At 36.6% G+C, this 25,703-nt stretch overlaps 2 protein-coding genes across 2 annotated transcripts in view; both read left to right on the top strand.

Annotated features, from left to right (window-relative positions):
* The first annotated feature begins 2,991 nt into the window (after positions 1 to 2,991).
* LOC141344260 (guanylate-binding protein 2-like) lies at positions 2,992 to 11,680 on the top strand. Its single transcript, XM_073849092.1, has 10 exons — positions 2,992 to 3,184; positions 3,365 to 3,492; positions 3,752 to 3,861; positions 3,977 to 4,170; positions 8,510 to 8,752; positions 9,009 to 9,286; positions 9,652 to 9,864; positions 9,972 to 10,074; positions 10,572 to 10,765; positions 11,206 to 11,680. Exons 1-10 carry the CDS (start codon positions 2,992 to 2,994, stop codon positions 11,425 to 11,427), a joined length of 1,878 nt encoding a protein of 625 aa, XP_073705193.1. The 3' UTR covers positions 11,428 to 11,680.
* An 845-nt stretch (positions 11,681 to 12,525) lies between these two features.
* Positions 12,526 to 25,703, top strand: part of LOC141343691 (guanylate-binding protein 3-like) — a 15,647-nt gene continuing 2,469 nt past the window's right edge. The window contains exons 1-9 of the mRNA XM_073848315.1: positions 12,526 to 13,094; positions 16,640 to 16,767; positions 23,140 to 23,249; positions 23,338 to 23,531; positions 23,659 to 23,901; positions 23,982 to 24,259; positions 24,357 to 24,569; positions 25,287 to 25,389; positions 25,510 to 25,703. Of these exons, the coding sequence (XP_073704416.1) occupies positions 12,902 to 13,094; positions 16,640 to 16,767; positions 23,140 to 23,249; positions 23,338 to 23,531; positions 23,659 to 23,901; positions 23,982 to 24,259; positions 24,357 to 24,569; positions 25,287 to 25,389; positions 25,510 to 25,703 (1,656 nt within the window). The 5' untranslated portion in view covers positions 12,526 to 12,901. The remainder of the gene's footprint in view (positions 13,095 to 16,639; positions 16,768 to 23,139; positions 23,250 to 23,337; positions 23,532 to 23,658; positions 23,902 to 23,981; positions 24,260 to 24,356; positions 24,570 to 25,286; positions 25,390 to 25,509) is intronic.

The raw sequence follows: 25,703 nt of genomic DNA, 5'->3' as shown, positions 1-25,703 counted from the left end.
CCCTTCTACGAGACGGCTCTATTCCTCAAAATGGTCAGTGTTTTCGGGCTGGTGCGCAGCCCGCGGCTCGTCACCCACTAACTGTGGTGTGATGGAGGTGCTTCCTTTCTACAAGAGCTGCTGGACAAGGGCAGAACCCCGTCCACACTCAAAGTCTATGTGGCGGCCATAACAGCGTTTTCGAGCACAACGCTAGGTCAGTCAATAGGAAGGAACGATTTAGTTATTCGCTTCCTGAGGGGAGCTAGAAGACTAAATCCCCCCAGACCTCCCTCAGTCCCCGTATGGGACCTTTCTGTGGTACTAGAGGCCATGAAAGGTGGACCATTCGAGCCTCTGCAGACGATTGATTTGAAATACCTGTCTCTTAAGACTGTGTTTCTGCTGGCTCTCGCTTCAGTGAAGCGCATAGGGGATTTGCACGCACTCTCTGTGAGCGCGACGTGCATGGAATTTGGACCTAACGACTCTAAAGTCATACTCAAACCCAAACATGGTTACGTTCCAAAATCCCTCAACACACCGTTTAGGGCACAGGTCATCGCGCTGTCAGCCCTACCGGTCACTGATGAGGAAACGGACGTGAGCCTCCTATGCCCAGTCAGGGCATTACGAGCTTACGTGTCTCGCTCGTCAGCTTTTAGACAAACAGAGCAGCTTTTTGTTTCGTTTTACGGGCGTCCCAAGGGACTGGCCGCGTCGAGACAGAGCTTATCCAGATGGATAGTTGATGCTATTGCGCTGGCATATGCTTCCAAAGGCATGCAGTGCCCGCTAGGCGTCAGAGCACATTCCACGAGGGGCGTGGCCTCATCGTGGGCTTGGTCGAGTGGGATTGCCTTGCAAGAAATTTGTACGGCGGCGGGCTGGGCCTCTCCGTCTACATTTATAAGGTTTTACAACCTGGAGGTTCCCGCCTTACAGGCCAGATTGCTGTCAGTCTAGATGTTCAGTGGTGTCTGACCTGATGTTATCAGCTCGGAATGCTGCGTCTACTGAGCACAGCTCTAGGGTCGACAGTGAAAGTAATAGCACAAGATGTGTCTGGACAAACTGTGTGAAGACCCTTATTCTTACGTCAGCTCAGGCCGTAACCCCGCCATGTATGTACGTTTACTTAGCGTCTGAGTGACGCTGCACTATGTGGAAGAGTACGGCGTTGCCCCTCCCTCTTCCCCGGACTCCCTGTGAGTTCTATAGGTGATTATGAACTGTATGAACCCCGGGCTTTTGCCCTTGGGTCTTTGGTGTCAGATCTCAGCATGCACGGCGTTTTACACTGAGTCCCCTAGCGTAAGATACTTACGCAGTACGAGAGACCTCTCGTAAGAGAACGTACTCGGTTACTAACGTAACCTCTGTTCTCTCTAGAGAGGGAACGAGTACTGCGTATCTTGCCGTGCATGCGCATGCTCTGGTTGCTTCGATGATGAAAAACCAGATAATAGCTGCCTACGAGCGGTCTTTATAAGCCTAGACCACGCCCTTTTAGGCGGGAAGCCACGAAAAGGGCGCGAAGCGACGCAAAGGGCGCGAAATGCCCCCAATGGATCTGGCGTCGCGTCAGGCCTAGCTCTAATAGGCTGCTGCAGTTGCCGCAGAGCAGCCAATAGGCGCGCAAGCTGTTTCGCCTATGTCTGTATGCTGCTGCAACGCGCTTTACATTATTTCAAAATTAAGGATAATTTTTGGCTTCAATATCTCGCAGAAAAGGATTTTCCCCTAGCGTAAGATACTTACGCAGTACTCGTTCCCTCTCTAGAGAGAACAGAGGTTACGTTAGTAACCGAGTACGATTTCCAGGGCAAGAATCTTGACAACATTCATGTTTGTTTTTATCATTAATGGTCAGGTAGGCTAGGTGAAATGTTATGCTAATATCTTAATTAATACTGCTTGTACATATCTTTACCACCTAACCTGCTGAAAAAATAGCTAAAACCAGCCTAAGTGGAACAGTTCCCTGCTGAAAAACTGGCCAAAACCCCTCTAAAACCAGTCTGACCAGCCTGGGAGACCAACTAAAACTAGCTACTTCCAGCTTAAACCAGCCAACCAGACTAGGCTGGTTTTAGCTGTTTTTCTTTCAACAGGGTTTTAACAAATCAGATCAGAGAAAACGCATGTGACAAGAGTTATCTCTCACCACTTTTAGCCTACTATCCTGTCAGCTACAATAATCAGAGAAGGCAAATCACTTCTAACCAGCACAACGTAATTGATTGACACTTGACAGGCCCCTCCCACCCGGAGACAATGAATGAGGTTTCCGCGTTTGGAAGGCAGAAGTAAAAAAGCTTATAAAGTACATGGAAGATAATAGCAAATATTATTTTGCTTTCCAGTTTACCCCAAAAGCAACAGAAAAATCCACTATTGCGTTTCCACGACTTGTAAAAAGCGTAAACATACAGAGATGGATCAGTCAAAAGAGAAAGATGTACAATTTACCGTCACTCCCACAGCAACAGTAAAGCCTATAGAAATTGAATCAGGACAGTTCATTGCCTAGTGTTGTAAACGTATATTTTAAGTGTTGTATATAGCTTATACAGCCCTAAAATACACGTTTTAGTGTAGTAAAAGATCTTACCGTTGTTGTCTCGCACTCTAGTGTAGTTCTCAGGTAAGTTATTGTTTGAGATGAGTTGAACTGATGGTTTCTGAGTCACCTGATCCAGCTACTATCCAATAACAAGCATACTTGCACTTCGTGACAGCATCACTCCCATATAGCGCATATCCGTATTTTGTACCAGTTAGATAACAGGTAACAAACCTTTTGGACAAGAAGACACTCCAAAGAGTTTATAAAAACATATTTTTGTGACAAAAAAATTGGCCATTTAACTGCTTTTCGGTAAGTTAATAAACAGTCAGTTTTTTTTTTTTTTTTTTGTATTTAAGTTTAATTATTTTTGAGAATGGCTTTGTTAGTATAAAATAAGAATTTGTTTATTTTGTTATGTAACTTTGCGTTGTTTTTAAGACATGGCGTGTGGCGGATTAATGTCCGCTCCGGTGTGTCTCATTGAAAACGATGAAAATGGGAAGCTGCGTGTGAGAAAAGAGGCCAAAGACATTCTAGATGGGATAAATCAGCCGGTGGTGGTGGTGTCTGTGGTTGGACTCTATCGTTCGGGAAAATCTTACCTTATGAATCGCCTGGCAGGACAACAGTCAGGTGCTGCTGAATGAAATAGCGTAAAGTCTTTCATGTGCAGTAACTACGATAATGAGCTAATGTGTGTGTAAATATTTATCGTTGTGAGGACCAAATGTCATCTAGATATTTTAAAGATATATATATTTTTTTATCATCTTGGGCGTCCTCATTGGTTTTTGATTAATGTGTTTGTCTCAGGCTTTGCTCTTGGCAGCACTATTGAATCAAAGACCAAAGGCATCTGGATGTGGTGTGTCCCTCACCCCAAAAAAGAAGGACACACTTTGGTGTTGCTGGACACAGAGGGACTTGGTGACGTAAAGAAGGTGGAGGAAAAGCACAAAGCATTCACAATTATGTTTTCATAGCAATATTACCTCCTTAGCAACAGAATCTAAGAACACCTGATCTGTGCTTTCTTAATTTTCATTAGTTAATCAATTTACTTCTATGCTTATATTATTTAAACTTTGCTCAGGGCCACAGATCAGTTTTAAACTAAACTAATTCATGTGTAAATAGTCTGTTGCTAGTAAAGGTAGGCCTAAATACACAGCTGCTTATTGTAGTCTTTTAATATTTCAGGGGGATGAGAAACATGACACATGGATTTTCTGTTTGGCAGTTCTTCTCAGCAGCACTCTTGTGTACAACAGCTTAGGGGTCATTGACAACACGGCACTGGAAAAGCTGCAGTATCCTTCTCAATATAAACAATATAAACAAAGAAAAACATGCACATCCACTGTAATACTGAAAACACTCTCTCATATCAGCAGTGAAACTCTTCCTGACCAGCACTAAATGTAGCTACGTTACAGAGCTGACAGAGAACATTCGTGTGAAGGCAGAAGTGGGTCAACACGAGAACGAGTCAGCAGATTTCATGCGTGTTTTTCCAACGTTTGTCTGGGCTGTTCGTGACTTCACTCTGCAACTGATAAAGGAGGATAAAGCAATAACATCAGATGACTATCTGGAGGGTGCATTGGAATTAAAACAAGGTGAAAAACAGAGTTGATGCTAAACAGTTCATATTTACTTTCAGAGTGCAGGGACATTTGAATGAGAATGAAATCATTAAAATTTTATTGTTGAAATAACGTGGAAAGACACAAATTGTTTCAGCCATCTATGCTGCCAAATTTGTAGTATTTTCATTCCATCTTAGTCCAGAATAAGTCTTAGTGTCATTTTACTAGGTTGCTTACAACACTAAAAGAAAACTGGTAACACAAAATCAAATTAAAATCTTATTTTTGTCTGATCAAAGAGCGATGGCAGCAAGAGTGCATTGCTCTGCCTAATATTAAAAACAAACATTTGTTATAAATACAATATTGTTCATTATAAATACAATATTAAATTTATAACAAAATAAGAAATTGTAGCATGTTTTTCAAACAGTGTCAAACACAAAAACTCATGCCAGCAAAACAAAGGAACAGAGAGATAATAGAGATGTACCTTTGTGTTAACCTATGTTTTCTCTCTAATGAGGAAGCAACAATCATGCATGAGAAGTGCATGCACATGCACATGATTTTGTGGTCATCAGTGTTGCTCCAACATGCTCTTACAGGATAACTATTGCCAAAATGCAACCTGGGCTGTTTTTTTCTGTAAACGAGACAAACTTATATCTAAAAGCATAATTACGACAAATGAGCCGTTTTTGAGATTGACCGTGATTTCGTTTTGTGGTCAATGGCCAGTGAATGGGAGTTCTAGGGGCATAAATTTGAGTGCATCGAAATCGCTATTTTTACAACACTAAGAAGGCTCGACACACCATGAAACTTTGCTTGAAGTATCGCCTGGGTCTCTACATATGAACTCGAGCATTGAGAACATTGTTCGTGTCCACGCAGTTTACTAAAGAGAAAGGTTTTGAACAACTCACTTTTAGTGATCGACTGATATTGATTTTTTATTCCCGATACCAATTATTTGCATGTTTATGTGCCCGATAACCGATATTCATAACCGATATTTATTTACTATTATACTTCTGTTTTTGACACAATGATTACAACACCACTGAACTGAACAAACCGTTTTATTTATAACAATCACTCCCTCCTTGCATACAAATCAAAACTCTTATTTATACACCAATAAATAGAGGGGTCTGAAAGTGCAAAAAATACAAGACATGCACTGTTACTAAAGTGTTTTTGTTCAAAAATAAAATCTTCAAGTGAGTGAAGTAAGTCCATACTTCACTTTGCTGTCTATTTTTTATTTTGGTCATCTTAAAAAAAAGTGTTGAATGTTAGCAGTCTTTCATGTTAAATTTAATATTCATATTGCAACAATAAAAATATTTTATGAAAAGCATGAGCAGCAACACTAACATTACCAATAAGCAAAATAAATGTAGAATGTCTGTCTTCAAGCACAGGAGTCATATCAACTTTGCAGAAATGTAACCTCATTTTAAACTACAGTTTTATTAGGTTTATAAAGCTGTTTATAGGCTAAAGAGTGAAGAATAATTTGCTGTATAATGTTAATTTACTGAGTAATATTCTGAAATATTGAAATATATCAAACAAAACATCGTTTTTATTGAATTTCTGGCCTATGTTATATCACAATTACGTTTTTGAAGAAGAAAAAAACTTTTTGTCGTTCTAGATTATGAAATGCGTACTGACAAAGCACATTCAATTTCTTAGTTAAATTTATTTAGAAAATGTTTATTAGCGGAATGATCTTTATATAGTAAATGTTAATATAATTCGGGGTGTTTTAGTGAATCTTGTTAAACGTTATGTGGTTGCTGTGCTGGAGCATTTCATGAGCATCAACCCGGTGAGTGAGCAGCAAAATGTAAGCGACTTCACGAGACGATTGATGAGCATATAGACGCTCAATAGTGACTGTATTTAATTCAGGCAAGTAAGCGGTAAATTATAGTTCACAAGGAATTGGTTTGTTCCTTCTAGATACTGAATATTTTCAGGTGAAAGCATGATTTAAACAGGTACAGCACTTATTCACACGCAATCACTCTGTCCATAATGCATTAAAACAAATGTAATGGTATCCGATTTCGAATGAGCAGAAATCTGTCAAAAATGCAGCGATCCGTTGGTAAAATAACTGACGAAAACGTATTGTTATTTTCATTACAAACTTTGCACTGCAAAAAGCAGCAATTATACTCTTTTAATGTTGACAATTATTGGCATGTGGTAGGAACAAAGATTGCACACTAGTGTTTGAAACTCTCCTGTTATTTTATTTTATTTTATGAACAGGACTGTTACATTTCAAACATAGGCCTACTGAATATTTTTTGACGCGGAGCGGTGTTTCTGATATCAGTGAGGGGAAATTGTTGCCGCTCCACTCCGCTCACACTCTGCGCCGCATAGAGATTTCCAGCCATGTGGTAAAGTTGTGTTTTTGAAGTTTTCTATATTATTGTTTATTCTTTATATATTTGTTCATTATTCGTTTACTTTTACCACTGCGACTTTGCATGTTCCGGTTTTGCACAGCAGAGCTATCTCTCTATTTTTGAATTTCTATCGAAATGCTTTTTCTGAGATGGTGATAAACTTTAAATCTAACATTGTGATATATTGATGTTTGTTTTGTATCTGTGGATTGTATTGTAGATTAGTAAAGTGTTGATTTGATATATAGGTTAAATTGAGTAAACTCACTGTGGACCACACACCGCTTGGATATCGATGTCACTTAAAAATCTAAAACTTACATTAAAAAAAAAACTCCAAACATTTCTTTAAATTATTCTGATAAAAAAACGAAACGAAAAAACATAAACTTTCTATCAAAAACAAATCTGGTCTATTTTAATGGCTGTAACAGTATAAACTGTTTGGCGGAAAAAGACGGGCTTCGGTTCGGACTCGGCCCAAAAATATTGATAAGCTGTTGGACAAGGGCAGGGCTACAGCCTGTGCATCTCGGTCCAGGGCCGGACTAGGGCTTAGATTTAAGGCCCGTGCAGGGCTCTATTCATGGTTGTATATTATTTAATTCATGGAAAAGTTGTGTCTTTATTGTGACAGGATTTGACGGATTATCTTGCGTGACTCTGTGAGTTTGTTGAGTTTATTCCTTAGAGCAGGGGTTTTCAAACCTGTCCTGGAGCCTCCCCTGCCCTGCACATTTTGCTTGTCTCTCTCATCTAATACACCTGATTCAAATCATCAGCTCATTAGTAGAGACTGCAAGACCTGAATTGGGTGTGCCTAATAAGGGAGACATACAAAATGTGCAGGGCAGGGGAGGCTCCAGGACAGGTTTGAAAACCCCTGCCTTAGAGCCAAGCTGCATAAACTACATATCAGTCATTTATAGTAACACATCTAATTTGTGCATTAATAGCTGTTATGTTAAATAAAGTTTACTAAACATAGCAAAGCAAGTAAATATACTTTATACCTGTGCATGCAGTTGTTGTTTCCCCTCAGACGCCATGCTGCAATGGCAATCATGCACCTAATTCTCAAAACGCCCACAAGATGACGGCGTTTATCGGTGAACCCGATATTACAAAACCGATAACCGATTATGGTAAAATGCTTAAATATCGGGAAAAATATCGGTAAATCGATATATCGGTCGATCTCTACTCACTTTCACTGTTTGAGTTTCCGCTTGCGGCCGTCTTGCCAGTAAAGAAGTGTCGATCTCCAAATGCGAATGAATGGACTCCATAGGACGAAATATTAGGCTTATATGAGGCTCTTTTTACAACTAAGGTTAATATTGTTTTTCACTTGCGACAAAACAACGAATTAGCCATGCATTTATATGGAAATATGCTTTAGGAGCTATTTAGGAGCTTTTTAGATACAAGTTTGTCTCATTTACATAAAAAAACAGCCCAGGTTGCATTTTGGCAATAGTTATCCTTTAACATTGCAATTCCAATCAAAATTATTTTGGTTAAAAACTAAACACTAGTGTCACCTTTCTATTAGGGATACTTAGGCTCTGAGACAAAAATGCAAGGAATGCAGATAAATTGCTGCCATGTGATTGCTTTACAAGTATATTTATGGCACTTGGGGTGGTATCTGGTTAAACCGGCTTACTTGATTTCTTATTTTAAACCTCAATTTGCAATTTCTTTATTCCTGTCCATTAAATTGTAAATTAAATATTACACTAAACTGTAATGAATTTAATCGTTAATCTATACATCCCGATTGGGGATTTTTTTTGTTACATTTTATTCAAGGTATTCTTTTATCATGCATTCCTTGTTAATCAAACCCATGAACTTGCCACTGCTAGCATCATGCTCTGATAGTTTTAAATATAATATATCACTGATTATTCATAATTATCTAATTTTAGGTAGCTCACCTCAGTCTGAACAGTATAACCTGCCACGCAGATGTCTGCGCAATTTTTTTGCGGTGAGGAAGTGCTTTGTGTTCCCTCGGCCTGCTAATACGGAAGACATGTGGAGAATGGAGCAGCTGACTGAAAACGAACTGGACTCAAAGTTCCTTGAGCAGGCAAACACATTTTGCAGCTACATCTACAACAATTCAGAGACAAAAACTGTCAGTGGTGGCCGTACAATTATTGGAACAGGTACAAGTACAAGTACAAATGCATAAAAACATTGTTATAAAATCTTTGAGAAGCATAATTTCTATCACTCTGTAGAAATCTGAAAAGCTTTCTATTGTGTGATTCACTTAAAGCTCAGGACAACCTTGGTAAAATTAGTTAGGTATTAAGGATATTTTATGTGTTTTCTTATTAAAAAAATGAATCACTGCAGCATAAAGCAATCAATGTGAAAGAATTAATAGATGGCTGACTCAACTGTTGTGTTTCCTGACAGCTCTGGGTAATCTTGCTGAGGTTTACGTAGAGGCAATACGCACCGGGAAGGTTCCATGTCTGGAGAACGCAGTCGTGTCTCTGGCTAAGATCCAGAATGTCCGTGCAGTGGAGGAGGCCTTGCAGATCTACATGACTGAGTTGTTCAACTTGATTCATCTTCCAATAAACCCAGCAAAACTGTCCATCATCCACTCAGCCACAGAGAAGGCGGCCATTGACATTTTCATCACCAAGTCCTTCAATGACAATGACCAGATCTACCAAAAAGAGCTCATGGTACCTGCTGAAACACATCAAAGTAACTAAGATAGACTTAGAGAAAGAAAAAATAGAGACAGGCAAGACAACAGATAGACATAAACACAATATAATAGGAACCTGGCAATAGTAGCATATAGTCTACAAAGAGGCATATGAATTGGATACAGGTCAAATAGAAGTTTGGTCTATGACAGGGGTGCTCAATCCTGTTCCTGAAGATCTACCTACCTGCAGATTTGAGATTTTTGTAGGATGGTAGATCTCCAGGAACGGGATTGAGCACCCCTGGTCTACACAAAGGCTGAGCACACTGTTCAAAAAATAAAAATGCACAAACTTTAATTTTGTGCACATTCTCTTATTGCTTCTTGTTTTTTTAGGGGAAGATTCATGAGGAATATCAACAGATGTGCCAGCAGAATTATGAAACATCTCGCATGCAGTGTGAGGAAGTTCTGCGTGATGTGTTTGATAGACTGGAAAAAGGCATTTCTGACGGATCATACCTGAAACCTGGAGGATCCCAAAAGTACACAGACATGCTCAGACAGCTGTCAGAGGAATACAGAGCAAGAACAAACTTACAAATAATGGTACAAAACTATTTGATGTATTTTTATTTTTTTTTTAACAAATCCAAATTTTAAACTGTCCCAATTTTAAATAATATTTGAATATAATATATATATTTGGTCTACAGAGTGAAGAAGTGTTGAGCAAGTTTTTGAAAACAAAGGAAGATATTGGAAATATGATTCTACAAGCTGATGAATCTCTCAATTCAGCAGAACAAGAGAAAGAGGGTAAAGTTCAAATCAGCTGCATACTTTTTGATCATATTTGATAGAATGATATATGATACACAAGACAACACACTTTCATAAGCTCTCATACTGCATATCTTTCTTGTTGTGTGTGTACTCACAAGTAAACTGCAAAATAAAATGTATATGGAATTTGTTTCCACTAAGAGGTGGATAAATTCAAGCATGTAGCCATGCAGTTTTCTTAGATATTTTTAGTAGAATGGGGTGTTAAAGGATGACAGTGACAATGCACAATGTGAAGTGCTTGCGTACATGTACATTATGCACCATACAGTATGTGGACACACCTTTCTAAAGAATGTGTTTGGCTGTTTCAAGCAGATAAAAATAAGCATACAGCCATGTAGTTTCTATGTAGTTCACATATTTTTAGTAGAATGTTGTTGACAATGACAATGAAAATGCACAAAGCAAGAGTTATGGTGAGAGTGATCAGTAAAGCACATGTCAAAGTTTTCTTTGTCCCTTTGCAGTGGAGAAGATGAAGACAGAGATTCTAAAGCAGCAGAAAAGAAGCCTGAAGGAACAGAACCGGCTACAGGAGCAGGCATTTAAAGACATGCAGAGAACCTATGATGAGAATGTAAATCATATCATTTATCAGATAGAGAGAGAGCAGGACAGAATGAGAAGAGACAATGAACGAGTCCTGGAAGCAAAAATAAGAGTAAGAAGAATTTTGAATTGATTTATATTGCCCAAAATAGGTTGTAAATTAAAAATCAGACACATAATTACTGAAGGCATCAGCAATAATCAAAAAGTGAACATTTTGTTAATAAGTAATTTAAAAGTTTTAATTTAATTATTATTAACTCATCTTATGACTTATGTTAATTTCCAGCCTAGTCTGGTTCATTTTAAGCAAGAAATATAGTTATTTTTGAACAACAGTAAAATAAAAATACCCGAAGGTTTGGGTTATATTTTTAATCACTGGGTTTGTCCATATTTCACCCAGCACTGGGTATGGACACATCGCAAATGTATTTAGGAATGCAAAATATCTCAAATATTACAGGCTTTATAAGATTTTGTGGTTCACAGAATGTATACTAATCCTGTGTTTGGACCATTCTTTATTTAGTTGCTCTTTGTGTATTATAGGAAAATAAAGCACTTTTAAAGCTGGGCTTCCAGTGGGAGGCTGCCCGGATGCAGAGTGAGATTGACAGCCTGAAAGCAGAAATGGTCAAAGACAAATCATCACAACCCTCTAAATTGGGCCGGGCTTTAAATTGTATTGGCATGGCAACAACTTTGCTCGCACCAGGCTTCACCCCAAAAATGATTGGTGTTGGTATTTCTATGGTATCAAATTTTGTTTAAAGACATGCCATATTCACACACCGTAACATATCCTCTAGGCTTTGTCATGAACAAAGCTGTTGCCAGAGTGATCAGTATATCAGGACCAGGGGCATTGCTAGAACCTTTTTACTGGGGCAAGTGCTTCTAAAAGCAACACAGTTTAACCGAAGACTATGCACGCAGATATCCATGCCCACGCACGTCTGTGTATTTCTTTTATATTTGTATAGTTAATTGTGTTGTAAATGCAACTGGCTTTCGAAAAAGAAAAGTGATATGAGTAATGGGGGGGCCTGTGCCCCATTAGAGCTTTAGGTCTAGCAACTCCCCTCATCAGGACTTTTGCAACTTTAAACAATGTATTTATGTATTGATACACAATACATCCTTTCAATGCACAGTACTGCAATTATTTGAATTAATTCTTTCCTGTGTAAACACTACACACTTTAGATTTGTTATCTCTTCATTTAAGATTCTCATTAAAGCCTTTCTTTAGCCTCATTGCTCTCTCTCTCTGCCTGCAATATCATTCGTTGACTCTGAATGTGTTTCTTATTTTCATCTTTAAACTTCTGTTCCAGTAGAGTATTCTTCTCCTTTTCCTCTGAACATTGAGTCAGGATAGAAAGGGAAAAAAAATGCTAATATTAAACCTCAACAACTTGAACATCAAGATGCTCTTCAGTGAATATTTGGGTTTGGTTTCCATTTCATATGATTTTTACAAATAAATGGTTGCAATGAACTCTCCAAGAAGATAATAGTTTGTATTATACATTTGTTTTTGAATAAATGGCTCTCTCCCTCCATGGTACTTCTCACCATGCATTAAACGGAATTCCAGGTCTTATTTACGACAATGACGGGGTTGATTACAAGTATCCGCCCAAACCGTTCTAGAGCTGAGCTGACTTTAAACAGTCGATTTCTAGGAAATCCCTGCAGTGACCTATACTTGAACCGAACCGAACCTGCAATCTCACTTATAGTTTCACTTTCTTGTCAGCATCACTGATTCGCCAATGAGAGAACACGCCTCGTCTCTGTACCATTTATGGTGGAAAAGATAAATAAGTATCACACAGGAGGAGCCTATGGGTTTGCAAACCTTGTGCTCGAGATTGTTTTGGGAGCCAACCCAACGGTAAACAGGACTTTTTTTTACGTCGCCGTCTAACTGTCGGTAAGATATTAACTATAAATATAGCCTACGTTTTAATGTTAAATCACGTTTAAGCTAGCGTTTAAGCTTACCATCAACTCCACGTTACAACACTGAGGTAAACGTTACCAACTAATTAGCAAAGCAATGTTTATCAGTTTCATAATGATTAATGACCTTTTGATCTGAGGTCAAATATAGTCTGTATACCTATTTTAGAAACCTATGACACTTGACACAACGTTTAAACAACATACACTGATCGGCTACGTAAAATGTTGTTTTTAAAGGCTAAAGGAACGTCTCTGCTGCGCATTTTTCGCAGTCATGGCGTGTGGCGGGTGCATGTCTGCTCCGGTGTGTCTCATTGAAAACGATGAAAATGGGAAGCTGCGTGTGAGAAAAGAGGCCAAAGTCATTTTGGATGGGATCAATGAGCCGGTGGTGGTGGTGTCTGTGGTGGGACTTTACCGTACGGGAAAGTCTTACCTTATGAACCGCCTGGCAGGACAACAGTCCGGTGAGAGAAGTGTTTCTCATGTGCAGTGATGAGGACAGAAAAAGTGTCTGTATCTCTAAATATCTAAAAAACACTAACTGCGTTTAAATGTGTATTTTATGGAAACATAATACTGCAATAAAACAATAAAGCAAAAAAGTAAATAGAGCAATATAATAATAAAACAATAAAATAAGAAAGATGGGTGAATGATTGGTTGTGTGTGTGTGTGTGTGTGTGTGTGTGTGTGTGTGTGTGTGTGTGTGTGTGTGTGTGTGTGTGTGTGTGTGTGTGTGTCCAGGGGCCTGTTTCAATAAGGAGGTTCAACCAACTCTGAGTTTAAACTTGAACTCTGAATTGATTTACCCTTAGATGGGAAACTCTGAGTTTTTGGTTTCAGAACAGCTGAACTAAGTTAGTTCAATCCACTCTGAGTAGGTTTACTCTGAGTTTAGTGCTTGCACCATGACTATGAAAAGCCCTGATCAATGGAGCTCCGAAATTATGATTCACCATGGCAACAGCTCCCGCCAAAAAGACCTCTGCATACTTCGAGCCAATGCTTAACTTTAATTCTTAATAATTATTGAGAATATAATAATTTAATTATTAATAATTTGAATATCAAAGGTAAAAACTGGCAGAACAGTAAGTTAATGAACTATTCATTTTCATGGTATCCCACAGGCAAAAAAATAAATAAATAAAAAATAAGAAGAATGAAACAGCTAAACATGAAGTATAAAAACATAATTCAACCAGGTAAAGCTTTAAGCATAAAGGGTTGATGGGTGTAGGCTACATGACTTCACTAATATTTGACATTAAAATATAATTCTGTGTCTATTTCAATTTGCAGCAGCTTTTTCCACATAGTCTAATGGTCTTTTCACATAATTAAATGTTCTCTAATCCAAACAGTTGCATTTCTTAATTAGAGTAATGAAATGAACATTTTACGCCTACTCAGCCAACAGCAAGAAAGCTCAGATGAAGAGGAGATGGAAGTACTGGAAGAATATTAAAATCCAACATGAAAAAGAATAAAAGTTGCATTTGTGCATTTAGGCAAAAAATATGGCTGTGGTGGTGGTGGTTATATATATATATATATATATATATATATATATATAACATATAATATTATCCTTAGTGTGATATAATAATATATTTCATTATTATTATTATTATTATTATTATTATTATTTATTTATTTATTTATTTTTTGGCACTTTGACAGTGTCTGCATTATGAAAATATGTGCAATAAATTAATGCACCTAAAAATGCTTTTCTTACTTAGTAGTATTGTCTTGTTGTTTCCAATTTAAAAAAAATCTAAAGATTCTTAAATCAAGATGCATTTCTAAGAAAAATGTCTTTCTTTTTTATGTCAAAAAGGTTTTTGAGGAATTCCAGGATTTTTCTCCATATTTCGATGGGAGCTAACAGGCCAAATTTCTGTTTCAGTGCAGCTTCAAAGGACTCTACATGATCCCAGCCAAGGAATAAGGGTAACTGGAAACTTGTAAAGACCTTTGAAAGCTGTATTGAAACTGAAATTTGAACCTTCAACCCATTGGCTCTCATTGTAGTCCACCATATGGTAAAAAATTCTGGAATGTTTTCCTCAAAAACTTTAATTTCTTTTTGACTTGAAGAAAGAAAGACATGAACATCTTGGATTACATGGGGGTGAGTGAATTATCAGGCAATATTATATATATATAATTAAACATTTTGATTAAACTGTTCCATGTTCTTCATCATCATAGTATTTTAAATGTAATTGTACTCTATTTCTTAAAAAAAAAGAGCTTAAATGTAAAATGTAAATTTAATATGGCATTTGTGCAGACTTTGTAGTTTGTCTTTTAAATAAAATGTTTTATTTTTCACCTTGAGCATGCTTTGACACTTTATTGAAGGTTTTTTTTATTGTAATGATTTGTAAAATAACAGTGTTTCTCTGTAGAACATTTAGTGCTTTCATTATAATAATCTAGGTAAAATCTGTCAAATAAGGGTTTTACACTGTAAAAAAAAAAAAAAAGGTTAAACGACTGGCAGCTACGGCTGCCAAACAAAAAACATAAAATTAAAGTAATATATCCTAATTGAAACAAGGAAAAAATCTGTAAAATATGTTTTTTTTTTTTTTTTTCTGTAAAACCTTTAATGAAAATCTCTGTAAAATTACTGTTTTTGCAATTTATTTCAATAATTTTATTTTTTTAAAAGGTGTTTATTTAATCTTTATAAGTGATTTTTTCTTATTTTGCATATTATCTGCCAATTGGTTAAGAAAAATAATCTTGTTTCCATTTGCATTAAGATTATTTTTCTTGTTTTAAGTAAAATGCACTAAATTTACATTCCAAAACACTCACTTAGAAAAGCATTTTTGAAGCATAAATGAATGAACGATGTATTTAACATCACTTACACTTTAAAAAGGGGGAGGAGACCGAAAGAAACTCTGGGTTTACAGAATAAAACCTGCTCCTGACCAGGTTTAATTCACAGAGTAAGTTACCAAGGTAACTGACTCTGAGTATAAATTACCTCTCTTTCAGAAACAGGCTTGACTTACCCTGCTTTCTCAGGTTTGATAAACCTCCCATTCTGAAACGGAAAACCTAGAGTTTCCCTTATTTCAGGGTTGACATACTCAGAGTTTTCACTTAACCTCCTTTCTGAAACAGGCCCCAGGTCTCCAGATGTGCTACTTTCTTGCTGTTCATACAGACTTAAAGGTTGTATCAGCGATTTCTAGCCTAAAACATAAAGTGTCAATTTCAGCTGACCTTTCTTCACGATCCGCTCGCTGCCTGCCCCATAAATTGTCTGTGAAAAAAACGCGTCTCTCTGGTCAGCCTAGGGTCCGAGATATGCCAAAAAAACAATCGACACTACCAACCTTTCCACAGATAAACAAACAGTGTTCCAACCAATCAGTGACAGGGGTTTGGTGTTGTGGACTTTCCTACTGGTGCAGGGATGTGAGGGAGGCGGAGCGAAAGTCCACAACATATCAGGATTTCTCTCCATATAATGGACTTCTATGGAGCTTCAAAGGGCTCTCAACGATCACAGCTGATAAAATAAGGGTCTTATCTAGCAAAATGATCGGTTACAATTTAGGCTATATACTTTTTAACCTCAAATGCTCGTCTTGTCTAGCTCTTCGTGTACTCTGTGCAGAGATTAAAAAGTATAGAAATTGTAAATGTTTTTAGAAAATAACCAATCGTGTTGCTAGTTAAGACCCTTCTTCCTCAGCTGGGATCATTTAGAGCCCTTTGAAGCTGCATTTGATTTTAAACTGCACTTTGGATGTTCAAACTCAGCGGCACCACAGAAGTCCATTATATGGAGAGAAATCCTGAAATGTTTTCCTCAAAAAACATAATTTCTTCACAACTGAAAAAAAAAATGACACGAACATCTTGAATTACAAGGGGGTGAGTACATTATCTGTAAATTTTTGTTCTGAAAGTGAACTATCCCTTTAAATGTAACATGCATTTGTCATCTTGGATATTTATCTCATGGTGACTGTTTTAGGCTTTGCTCTCGGCAGCACCATTGAATCAAAGACCAAAGGCATCTGGATGTGGTGTGTCTCTCACCCCTATAAAGAAGGACACACTCTGGTGCTGCTGGACACAGAGGGACTTGGTGACGTAAGGAAGGTAGGGTGAGAAAGACATCAGCAATGGTGCGTACTACGGAGCCCCTTACGTCACCTGTAGAAGAAAAATAATCAATCCGTGGGGACGGTTTTGCAATTCGTTCCCTCAGTTTATAAACCGTACTCACGAATTCTTAAACTGTTTCCTCGGTTTAACAATTCATGCCCACGGATTAACAAACCGTGCCCACGAATTTCCAATCCGTGCGCTCAGATTTTGTAAACCGTACCCTCGGATTTTGAATCCATACCCACAAATTCATAATCCGTGCGCACGCTTTCGCAATCCGTTCCCACAGTTTGTAAACTGCTCTCACGGATTTGTGGCCCCGCTCCCAAATTCAACGAGGACACCTGTTTATATGCTGGATGCATTGTTTTGCCTTTATTAAACTTTATTTCTCAGTAGGCTATATGAGACTATGCAACACTGACAAAACAGAGTTTTTAACTTTATTTTATATTAATCACCAATAAATTAGCTGCTAAAACACCACAGCTGTGTTTTATCCTATTGGTTATTAATGTAAAATAAACGCTAAAAAGAAGCCTGTTTTGTAAGTGCGGTCATGTTACCAAAATAAAATAATAAGTGAAGAGCGCTGTTCAAACGGCTTTGTTTTATTTAATAATATTTTTCAAAATATAAAATTGCCTGAATAATAATAAAAAAAAGTATTGGAGAGGAGAAGGTAAAAAGCAATACAAAACAAATAATGTACAGGTTATTTTGTCATTCCTTTGCTCTCAAACTAAATGCAATGTAACAATAGGCCTTATTTAATAATAAAATTAATAGTGCAGCATGTAACTCTGGGTGAAAAGCTTATCACAAATCACCAAAATGAGTTATGTTAAGAATGACATTTCCAAAACTGTAAAAGGTAAACAGTTTACTGTCTTAAGTGCACTCATTTATTTAGTCTACAAATTAAAATAATAATTATAATAATTACTATTATCAGTATTATTTACGGTGAGCATTGTCACAGAGCACCTTCTCCCAAAAACAGCGCATACTGTTTCAGCTATTAAAATAGTTCTGTTTTGTATGTCATGGCAAAGTGACTATATTTCGTTTCATTTTTTTTTTATTAAGTTCATTTAGAAAAAAGGTTTGGAGCATTTTTTGTTCTTTAAAAATAAGTTTGTTTGTTTTTTAAGTAACGATCAGGCAGCGGCAGACAGTGAGTTGATCGTGTTTGATAAATTTTGCCTTCTCAGATAATCACGACTTGGCTAAAATAAATATAGATATAGTCTCAAAAAAGTTAAAGTATAAAACAATGTAATTTCATCGTTAAAATAATATAAATGTGCACGTAACATATAGGCACATGCAATTGTTGGTGCAGAGAGTGGAAAGTAAGCTGTTAAAGTAATACATCATTTGGAACTGTAATAGGTCTATACTTTTATTTATGTGCATCACAATAACATCAGAACAGAAAACAATCATAATACCCTTTCTATCTCAACAGGAGCAAATACATACCTCACAGACAATTACATGTAGGCCTATATCGAGAATGCTTTAAATTATTACTTAATGAAATAATAAAACAATTAATTAATTAATTGGCAATAGGATAAAATGCAGGCGGTAAATATATACACATTTATATTAGTTTATTGTTGAAATTAACGTTGTTTCATGCTTGGCCTATAAATTTTATTGTCAGCAAGTCGTGATGATTTGAGAAGGCAAAACTGATCAAACACAGGCTATAATGAACTCATTCTCTGCCGCTGGCCGCCTTGTCGTTACTTTAAAAAACAAAAACTTATATTGAACGAACAAAAAAATGCTCCAAATATTTTTCTAAATTAACTTATTAAAAAAACGAAACGAAATAAAGTCACTTTGTCATTTCATGCAAAACTGAACTATTTTAATAGCTGAGAAACAGTAGTAGGCTATAAGCTTTTTACGTCATAATACTTAAAATAGTAATTATTATTATTTTAATTTATAGGCTAAATAAGTGCCCAAATGTGTTTGTGTACTATTCATTCTTAACATGTAGAATTTTGGCGATTTTATGATAAGCTTTTCACCCACAGTTAGATGCTTGTTCACTGTTAATGTAATTATTAAATATGTAATATATTACACTGCATTTAGTTTAAGAGCAAAGTAATGACAACATAACCTGTACATTATTTATTTCGTTAATTTACCATGATCAGCACTTACAAAACATTCTTCTTTTAGCGTTTATTTTACATGAATAACCAATGGGATAAAACACAGGTGTGGTGTTTTAGCAGCTAATCTATTGGTGATTAATATATAATAAAGCTAAAAACTCTGTTTTGTCAGTGTTGCATAGTCTCATATAGCCTACTATGAGAAAATAAAGTTTAATAAATGCAATACAATACATCCGAATCCGGTGTTGTGCCGAAATCTGTGACCCGTCGAAAACTGTGACCAGGGGTCGCTGTTCAGCAAATATTGGCGCGGGAGCGCGCACACGTTGAATCAGACGCTGAAACGGAATGATCATCGTCGCAGTGATGCTGTAAAATAAGTTTCATGTTTTAAAGAAATAACGACTATTGGACAAACTAGATATTGTGGCATCGAAATGCTTGCATAGAGAAGACATTAATCATTAATGCTGTGCTGTTGTTGCCTGTGGTACTCAGGCCCGGTTCCAGAACTAAATCACTGAGGGTGCTTCTTAAATTAATGAGGGTGCTCTAACATTATACCATCATAGTCGACATAGGGCGCGACACTGATGGCGCGCGTTGCTATTTTAAAATCAAAATACTTCATTTTTGTATGTAATGGCAAATTGATTATACTTTCGTTTTTTTATTAACTTAATTTAGAAAAAAAACGTTTGGAGCATTTTTGTTCGTAAAATATAAGTTTTTATTTTATTTTATTATTATTATTTTTAAGGAACAGCGCCCAGTGGTAGACTGTTCAGTCTGTTAATTTGATCAGTTTGCCTACTCATCACGATTTGCATAAAATCTATAGATATGAAATAGTTCAAGTATAAAACAATGTTAGTTTAAACGTTAAACCTAGAGATAAATGTGCGGTATTAGGCGCATATCCAATAGTTTGTGCAGAGAGTGGAAGCTGAAGACGCAGGACATGGGCGCCAGTGCATTTTTTTCAGTGGAAGCAATTTAAAATTATCTGTCATTTTTGCTCACAAAGGTAAGAGTAGGTTAATACATCATTCGGTACTGTAAAGGGTGTACTTTTATTTGTGTGCACTTAAAAAAAAACGTATAAAATAGTTTTAAATTATTACTTAACGAAATAAAACAAATAGAAAACAAAAACTCTCTCATTATGTAATCCGAAAAGATAAATTTCTCTTTAAAGGCGCGTCCAAAAAGGATTTTTGTTACACTGACTCAGAATACACTAGTTTATTAATATATAATTTAAATAAGCTTTACTCTTTCTGGCCCGGCACATTCAGTGTTATTTATTTACCTTTGTGTTTGTGGCAATTTTCAGCATATTGTGTGCTTGAGCGCGGATCTGTTCCAGCTGCGCTGCAGTCCGTGCCCGATCTCGAAAGTGAAACCGAAAGTGAAGTCTCCTGTTGTTTCCACCAGCGCGGCATTTTTTTCTTCACCATAATTTATGGATGTCTAAAATATTAAAATAAGGAGAAACCTAAGACAGATAAAACCGGTGCCCGTCCGCCTCTGAACTTTGACGTGAAAATTGGCCTGAAGCCCAGCAACTAGAGGTGTAAAAAAGTCGGGCTAGTCGGCCGAGGCTGAAATGCAACGCTCTAATTGACTGCTTTGATGCGTTACAATATGGTAGGGCATTGTTTTAATGCTTACAGCAGAAAAATAAATGTTTTTTTAATGATTACTCACTGGATTGTTATCTAAATCTGCAATAAAATGACATTATTACAGCTTTAACTGAGGGTGCTATTGATTTCGTTTGAGGGTGCTTAGCACCCTCAAGCACCCCCGTAGAACCGGGCCTGTACTACTATGAATGGTTTTAGTTTAAATAACATTCTCATTAATGGATAGGCTCATTTTTTATTCTTATTTCTTATTAAATGCATACCACTCTGAGATATTAGCCTATATAGTATGAGTCACTGGATCTGGTCAACTACCGAAATATGTGATCTCTTTTTATTTCAAATAACACATTGTAATATTCAATAAAGTGACTCATGTGATGTGTGACCATCTCCTCTTTTTTATTTTAAAAAGCATATAGATCAAATATTGAGAAATCTATACTGTAGTGTAGATACAATATAGGGTCACAGAATCTGACAGGTCAAATTCATAGCTACCTCTTTTTATTTTAAATTTTTTAATAAAGTAACTCATGTAATGTGTGACCATCTCCCCTTTCTGTTTTATAAAGCATATTAATTAGATATTGAGAAATATGTAGATACAGTAGAGTCACTGAATCTGACAGGTCAAATTCATTGTATTTTGTCTTTTAAATAAAACTGTTAATTTTCCTTGCGCATGCTTTGACACTTTATTGAAGGTTTTTTATTGTAATGATTTGTAAAATAACAGTGTTTCTCTGTAGAACATTTAGTGCTTTCATAATCTAGGTAAAATCTGTCAAATAAGGGTTTTACACTGTAAAAAAAAACGGTCAAACAACTGGCAGCTATAACTGCCAAACAAAAACCATAAAGTAAAAGTAAAATATCCTAATTGAAACAAGAAAAAAAATCTGTAAAATAAAGATGTTTTTCTTTAAAAGCTTTAAATGACAACATCTGTAAAATTATTGTTTTTGCACTTTATTTTTAATTAAGAATTTTTTACCCTTTTTTTTTACAGTGTACCGAAATATGTGAGTCTTCTTAATTTCATTATAACTGACTATAATATTCAGTAAAGTGACTCATGTGATGTGACCATCTTCCCTTTCTGTTTTATAATGCATATTGATCATATATTGAGAAATCTATAAAAAATGATACAATATGCATTAAGTAAAGTAAAAACTAGTCCAGAATAGAGCTGCATGACTAATTTTGCACTGCAATAGAAGGGTTAATATTATGAAAATGCACAAGCCTCTAGGTTGGTTATTGGTGAAGGATAGGGTAATTGATTCTCTGTTGTGTTTTATAAGACATATCTCTGTATCAACAGTTCCAAGTGTATTGTACTGTCAACTTTTTATGCATTTAATATGTATGCATTTAATAAGAAATAGGAATAAAAAATGAGCCTATCCATTAATGAGAATGTTATTTAAACCAAAACCATTCATAGTAATAACACAGACAACAACAGCACAGCATTAATGATTAATGTCTTCTCTATGCAAGCATTTTGATGCCACAATATCTAGTTTGTCCAATAGTCGTTATTTCTTTAAAACATGAAACTTATTTTACAGCATCACTGCGACGATGATCATTCCGTTTCAGCGTCTGATTCAACGTGTGCGTGTCCTCGTTGAATTTGGGGGCGGGGCCACAAATCCATGAGAGCAGTTTACAAACTGTGGGAACGGATTGCGAAAGCGTGCGCACGGATTATGAATTTGTGGGTACGGATTCAAAATCCGAGGGTACGGTTTACAAAATCTGAGCGCACGGATTGGAAATTCGTGGGCACGGTTTAACCGAGGGAACAGTTTAAGAATTCGTGAGTACGGTTTATAAACTGAGGGAACGAATTGCAAAACCGTCCCCACGGATTAATTATTTTTCTTCAACAGGTGACGTAAGGGGCTCTGTAGTTTTCATAGCATGATATAGAGGGTTTGTATTTGTGTCACAATTTGGTCAGTTGCCCTGATATATGGCCATTTTGACAATACTTGGATGTAAACAACAGCATGGATTGCACGGTTTATGTGCTACTAATGTTGTTCTGCTAATTTATGCTGTCTAAATCATGGAAAAACAAGTGGAAGCTGTGAAATCATATAGAGAAGGGCTTAGTAAGCAGGAAGGGGCACAATATTTTGACAAACTAAAGTTAATAGGTGGAAAATATACATACGAGAAAAGATAAATACGAATATTGTCAAGATTGCACTGAAAATCCTGGTTCAGTTTGGCCAACCACAATTGCTTTTTGTTCCTCAGACAATTATTTTGTACCCTTCTCCTTAATTTGTTATAACTTTTGGCAGTCTATAGTACTCCAAATGTTTTTCCCAGTCAGACCAATTAGTACAGCCTAAAACATGACAATAATTGATCATTTTAAGCAGCAATAATCAGCAAAATAATCGTATAGTTTGGTGGCATTGTTTATGCTCAGTGCAGCCAATATGGCCGATTGATGATGCGTTGTGAAAACACTACATTCATTTCAGCAGAATTAACTTTATTATTTTTATCCACTTATTGTAGCTGACAGTCTCTTAATATTTCAGGGGGATGAGAAACATGACACATGGATCTTCTGTCTGGCTGTTCTTCTCAGCAGCACTCTAGTGTACAACAGTTTAGGAGTCATTGACAACACGGCACTGGAAAAGCTACAGTATCCTTCTCACACAATAACGTGTAATATATTTAAAACACTTTCTCATAGCAGCAGTTTTATTCCTCCTGAACAGCGCTGAATGCAGCTACGTTACAGAGCTGACAGAGAACATTCGTATGAAGGCAGAAGTGAGTCAATATGAGGACGAGTCTGCAGATTTCATGCGTGTTTTTCCATCGTTTGTCTGGGCTGTTCGTGACTTCACTCTGGAACTGAAAATTGAAAATGAGCAAATAACATCAGACGAGTATTTGGAGAGTGCACTGAGACTCAAATCAGGTGAGGAAAAGAGCTGGGATTTAACATATACAGTAAATGCAATATACATCATCAGCGGTGCCATATTTGAGCACAGAAGTGTTGTAAATATAGTTATTACTGCTTTTTGTAATGTTATTACTCATAGGCTGTTCGCCTCAGACTGAGCAGTATAACCTGCCCCGGCGCTGTCTGCGCCATTTCTTTGCGGTGAGGAAGTGCTTTGTGTTCCCTCGGCCTGCTAGTCCACAAAATATGCGGAGAATGGAGCAGCTGACAGAGAAAGAACTGGACTCAGAGTTCCTTGAGCAGGCAAACACCTTCTGCCATTACATTTTTGTCAGTGCAGATCCAAAAACCGTCAATGGAGGCCGTACAATTACTGGAACAGGTATGTACTTTCATAGAAAATAAAAAAGTAGAAAAACAAATGTTGTGAATCTTCTGATCTATTCTTGTGTTTCCCGACAGCTCTGGGTAATCTTGCTGAGGTTTACGTAGAGGCAATACGCAGCGGGAAGGTTCCTTGTTTGGAGAACGCAGTCGTGTCTCTGGCTAAGATCCAAAATGTCCGTGCAGTGGAGAAGGCCCTGCAGTTCTACATAACCGAGATGTTCAGCATGGCTCAGCTTCCTATGTGCCCAGAAGAGCTGTCAAACATCCACAAAATTGTAGAGAGGAAAGCAGTTGAAGTTTTCATCACTATGTCCTTCAATGACAATGACCAGATCTACCAACAAGAGCTCATGGTACCTGCTGACTCTTATAAACAGCACATCTATGCAAACGTACAGCACAAATGTAAAGTTTTCTAAACCTTTTCTCTGCTACTTTTATTTGTTTTAGGGAAAAATGTTTGATGAATATCAGCAGATGTGCCAGCAGAATCAGGAAGAATCTGTCAAGCAGTGTGAAGCTGTTCTGCGTGAGGTGTTTGATACACTGGAAAAAGGTGTTTTTAATGGATCATACTTGAGACCTGGAGGATACCGACAGTACAGAGACACACTCAGACAGCTAACTCATGACTACAGAGCAAGAACACACTCACAAATAATGGTACAGTTCACACATGCATGCTTTGCTCTTGCTTTGTTTTGGAGAGTAAAACAGCCCTGATCATCTATAATGCTGATAAAGATTCAAAATAACATGCCGTCATGAAATGAAAACACAGATTTAGAATAGTTCATTAGCTCATTCCATTTGATTAGATAAGGACTAAACATTAAGAATCAGTTATTAAAGAGGGATAGTTCACACAAAAATGAAAATTCTGTCATTAATTACTCACCCTCATGTGGTTTTAAACCCCTGTCCACAAGAACATAGACAAAATATAGTCCATGTGTCATTAGTGGTTCAACCCATTTTTATGAAGCTATGAGAATACTTTGTTGCGCAAAAAAAATAAAAAATAAATTGTTCAATGAAAATCTCACACAAAGGTCATTTGGTTTTTAGAAGGCTTAAAATATGAACACAAGTTGTACAGATGTCTAGATAAGTGGTATTCTTGTATTCTTCATAGGATATTGTAATATATATTAATATTTTTACTTAACATTTATTTTGTTTTCAGTTTTCTGTATAATTTAATGGTAGAATTTAGTCTTTTTTTAATATTTTGAATTATCTTTATTTTAGTTTTTTACTTTCGAGAGGTTGTTTTCATATAATATGTATATTTTATTTCAGCTTTATTTCAATTAGCAAAAAATAAATAGTATGGATTACTTACAGGATGTTTAAATGATACCTTACTTTTTTCTATAGAGTGAAGAAGTGCTGAGCAAATTTTTGAAAGAAAAGAAAGATATTGGTAATATGATTCTACAAGCTGACCAATCTCTCAACGCAGCGGAACATGAAAAAGAGGGTACAGTTATCTGCACACTTCTCTATCAATCCACAATCAGTCAAGGCTCTCAATGATACACAAGACAGTACAATGACTACAAAGAGTTAGTTCATTATACGATCTCTCTTTTTTATACAGTGCAGAGGTTGAAGAATGAGATTCTAGAGCAGCGGCAAAGAGGTCTAGAGGAACAGAACCGCTTACAGGAGCAGACGTTTAAAGACATGCAGAGATCTCATCAGGAGCATGTGAATCAAATCATTCATCAGATGGAAAGAGAGCAGGAGAGAATGAGAAGAGACAATGAACGAGTTCTGGAAGCAAAACTAAGA

The sequence above is a fragment of the Garra rufa genome, chromosome 10 (assembly GCF_049309525.1).
Source record: "Garra rufa chromosome 10, GarRuf1.0, whole genome shotgun sequence".
Classification (NCBI taxonomy): Eukaryota; Metazoa; Chordata; class Actinopteri; order Cypriniformes; family Cyprinidae; genus Garra; species Garra rufa.
Note: the sequence above shows the minus strand (reverse complement) of the source record. Positions and strands in the feature narration are given on the sequence as shown.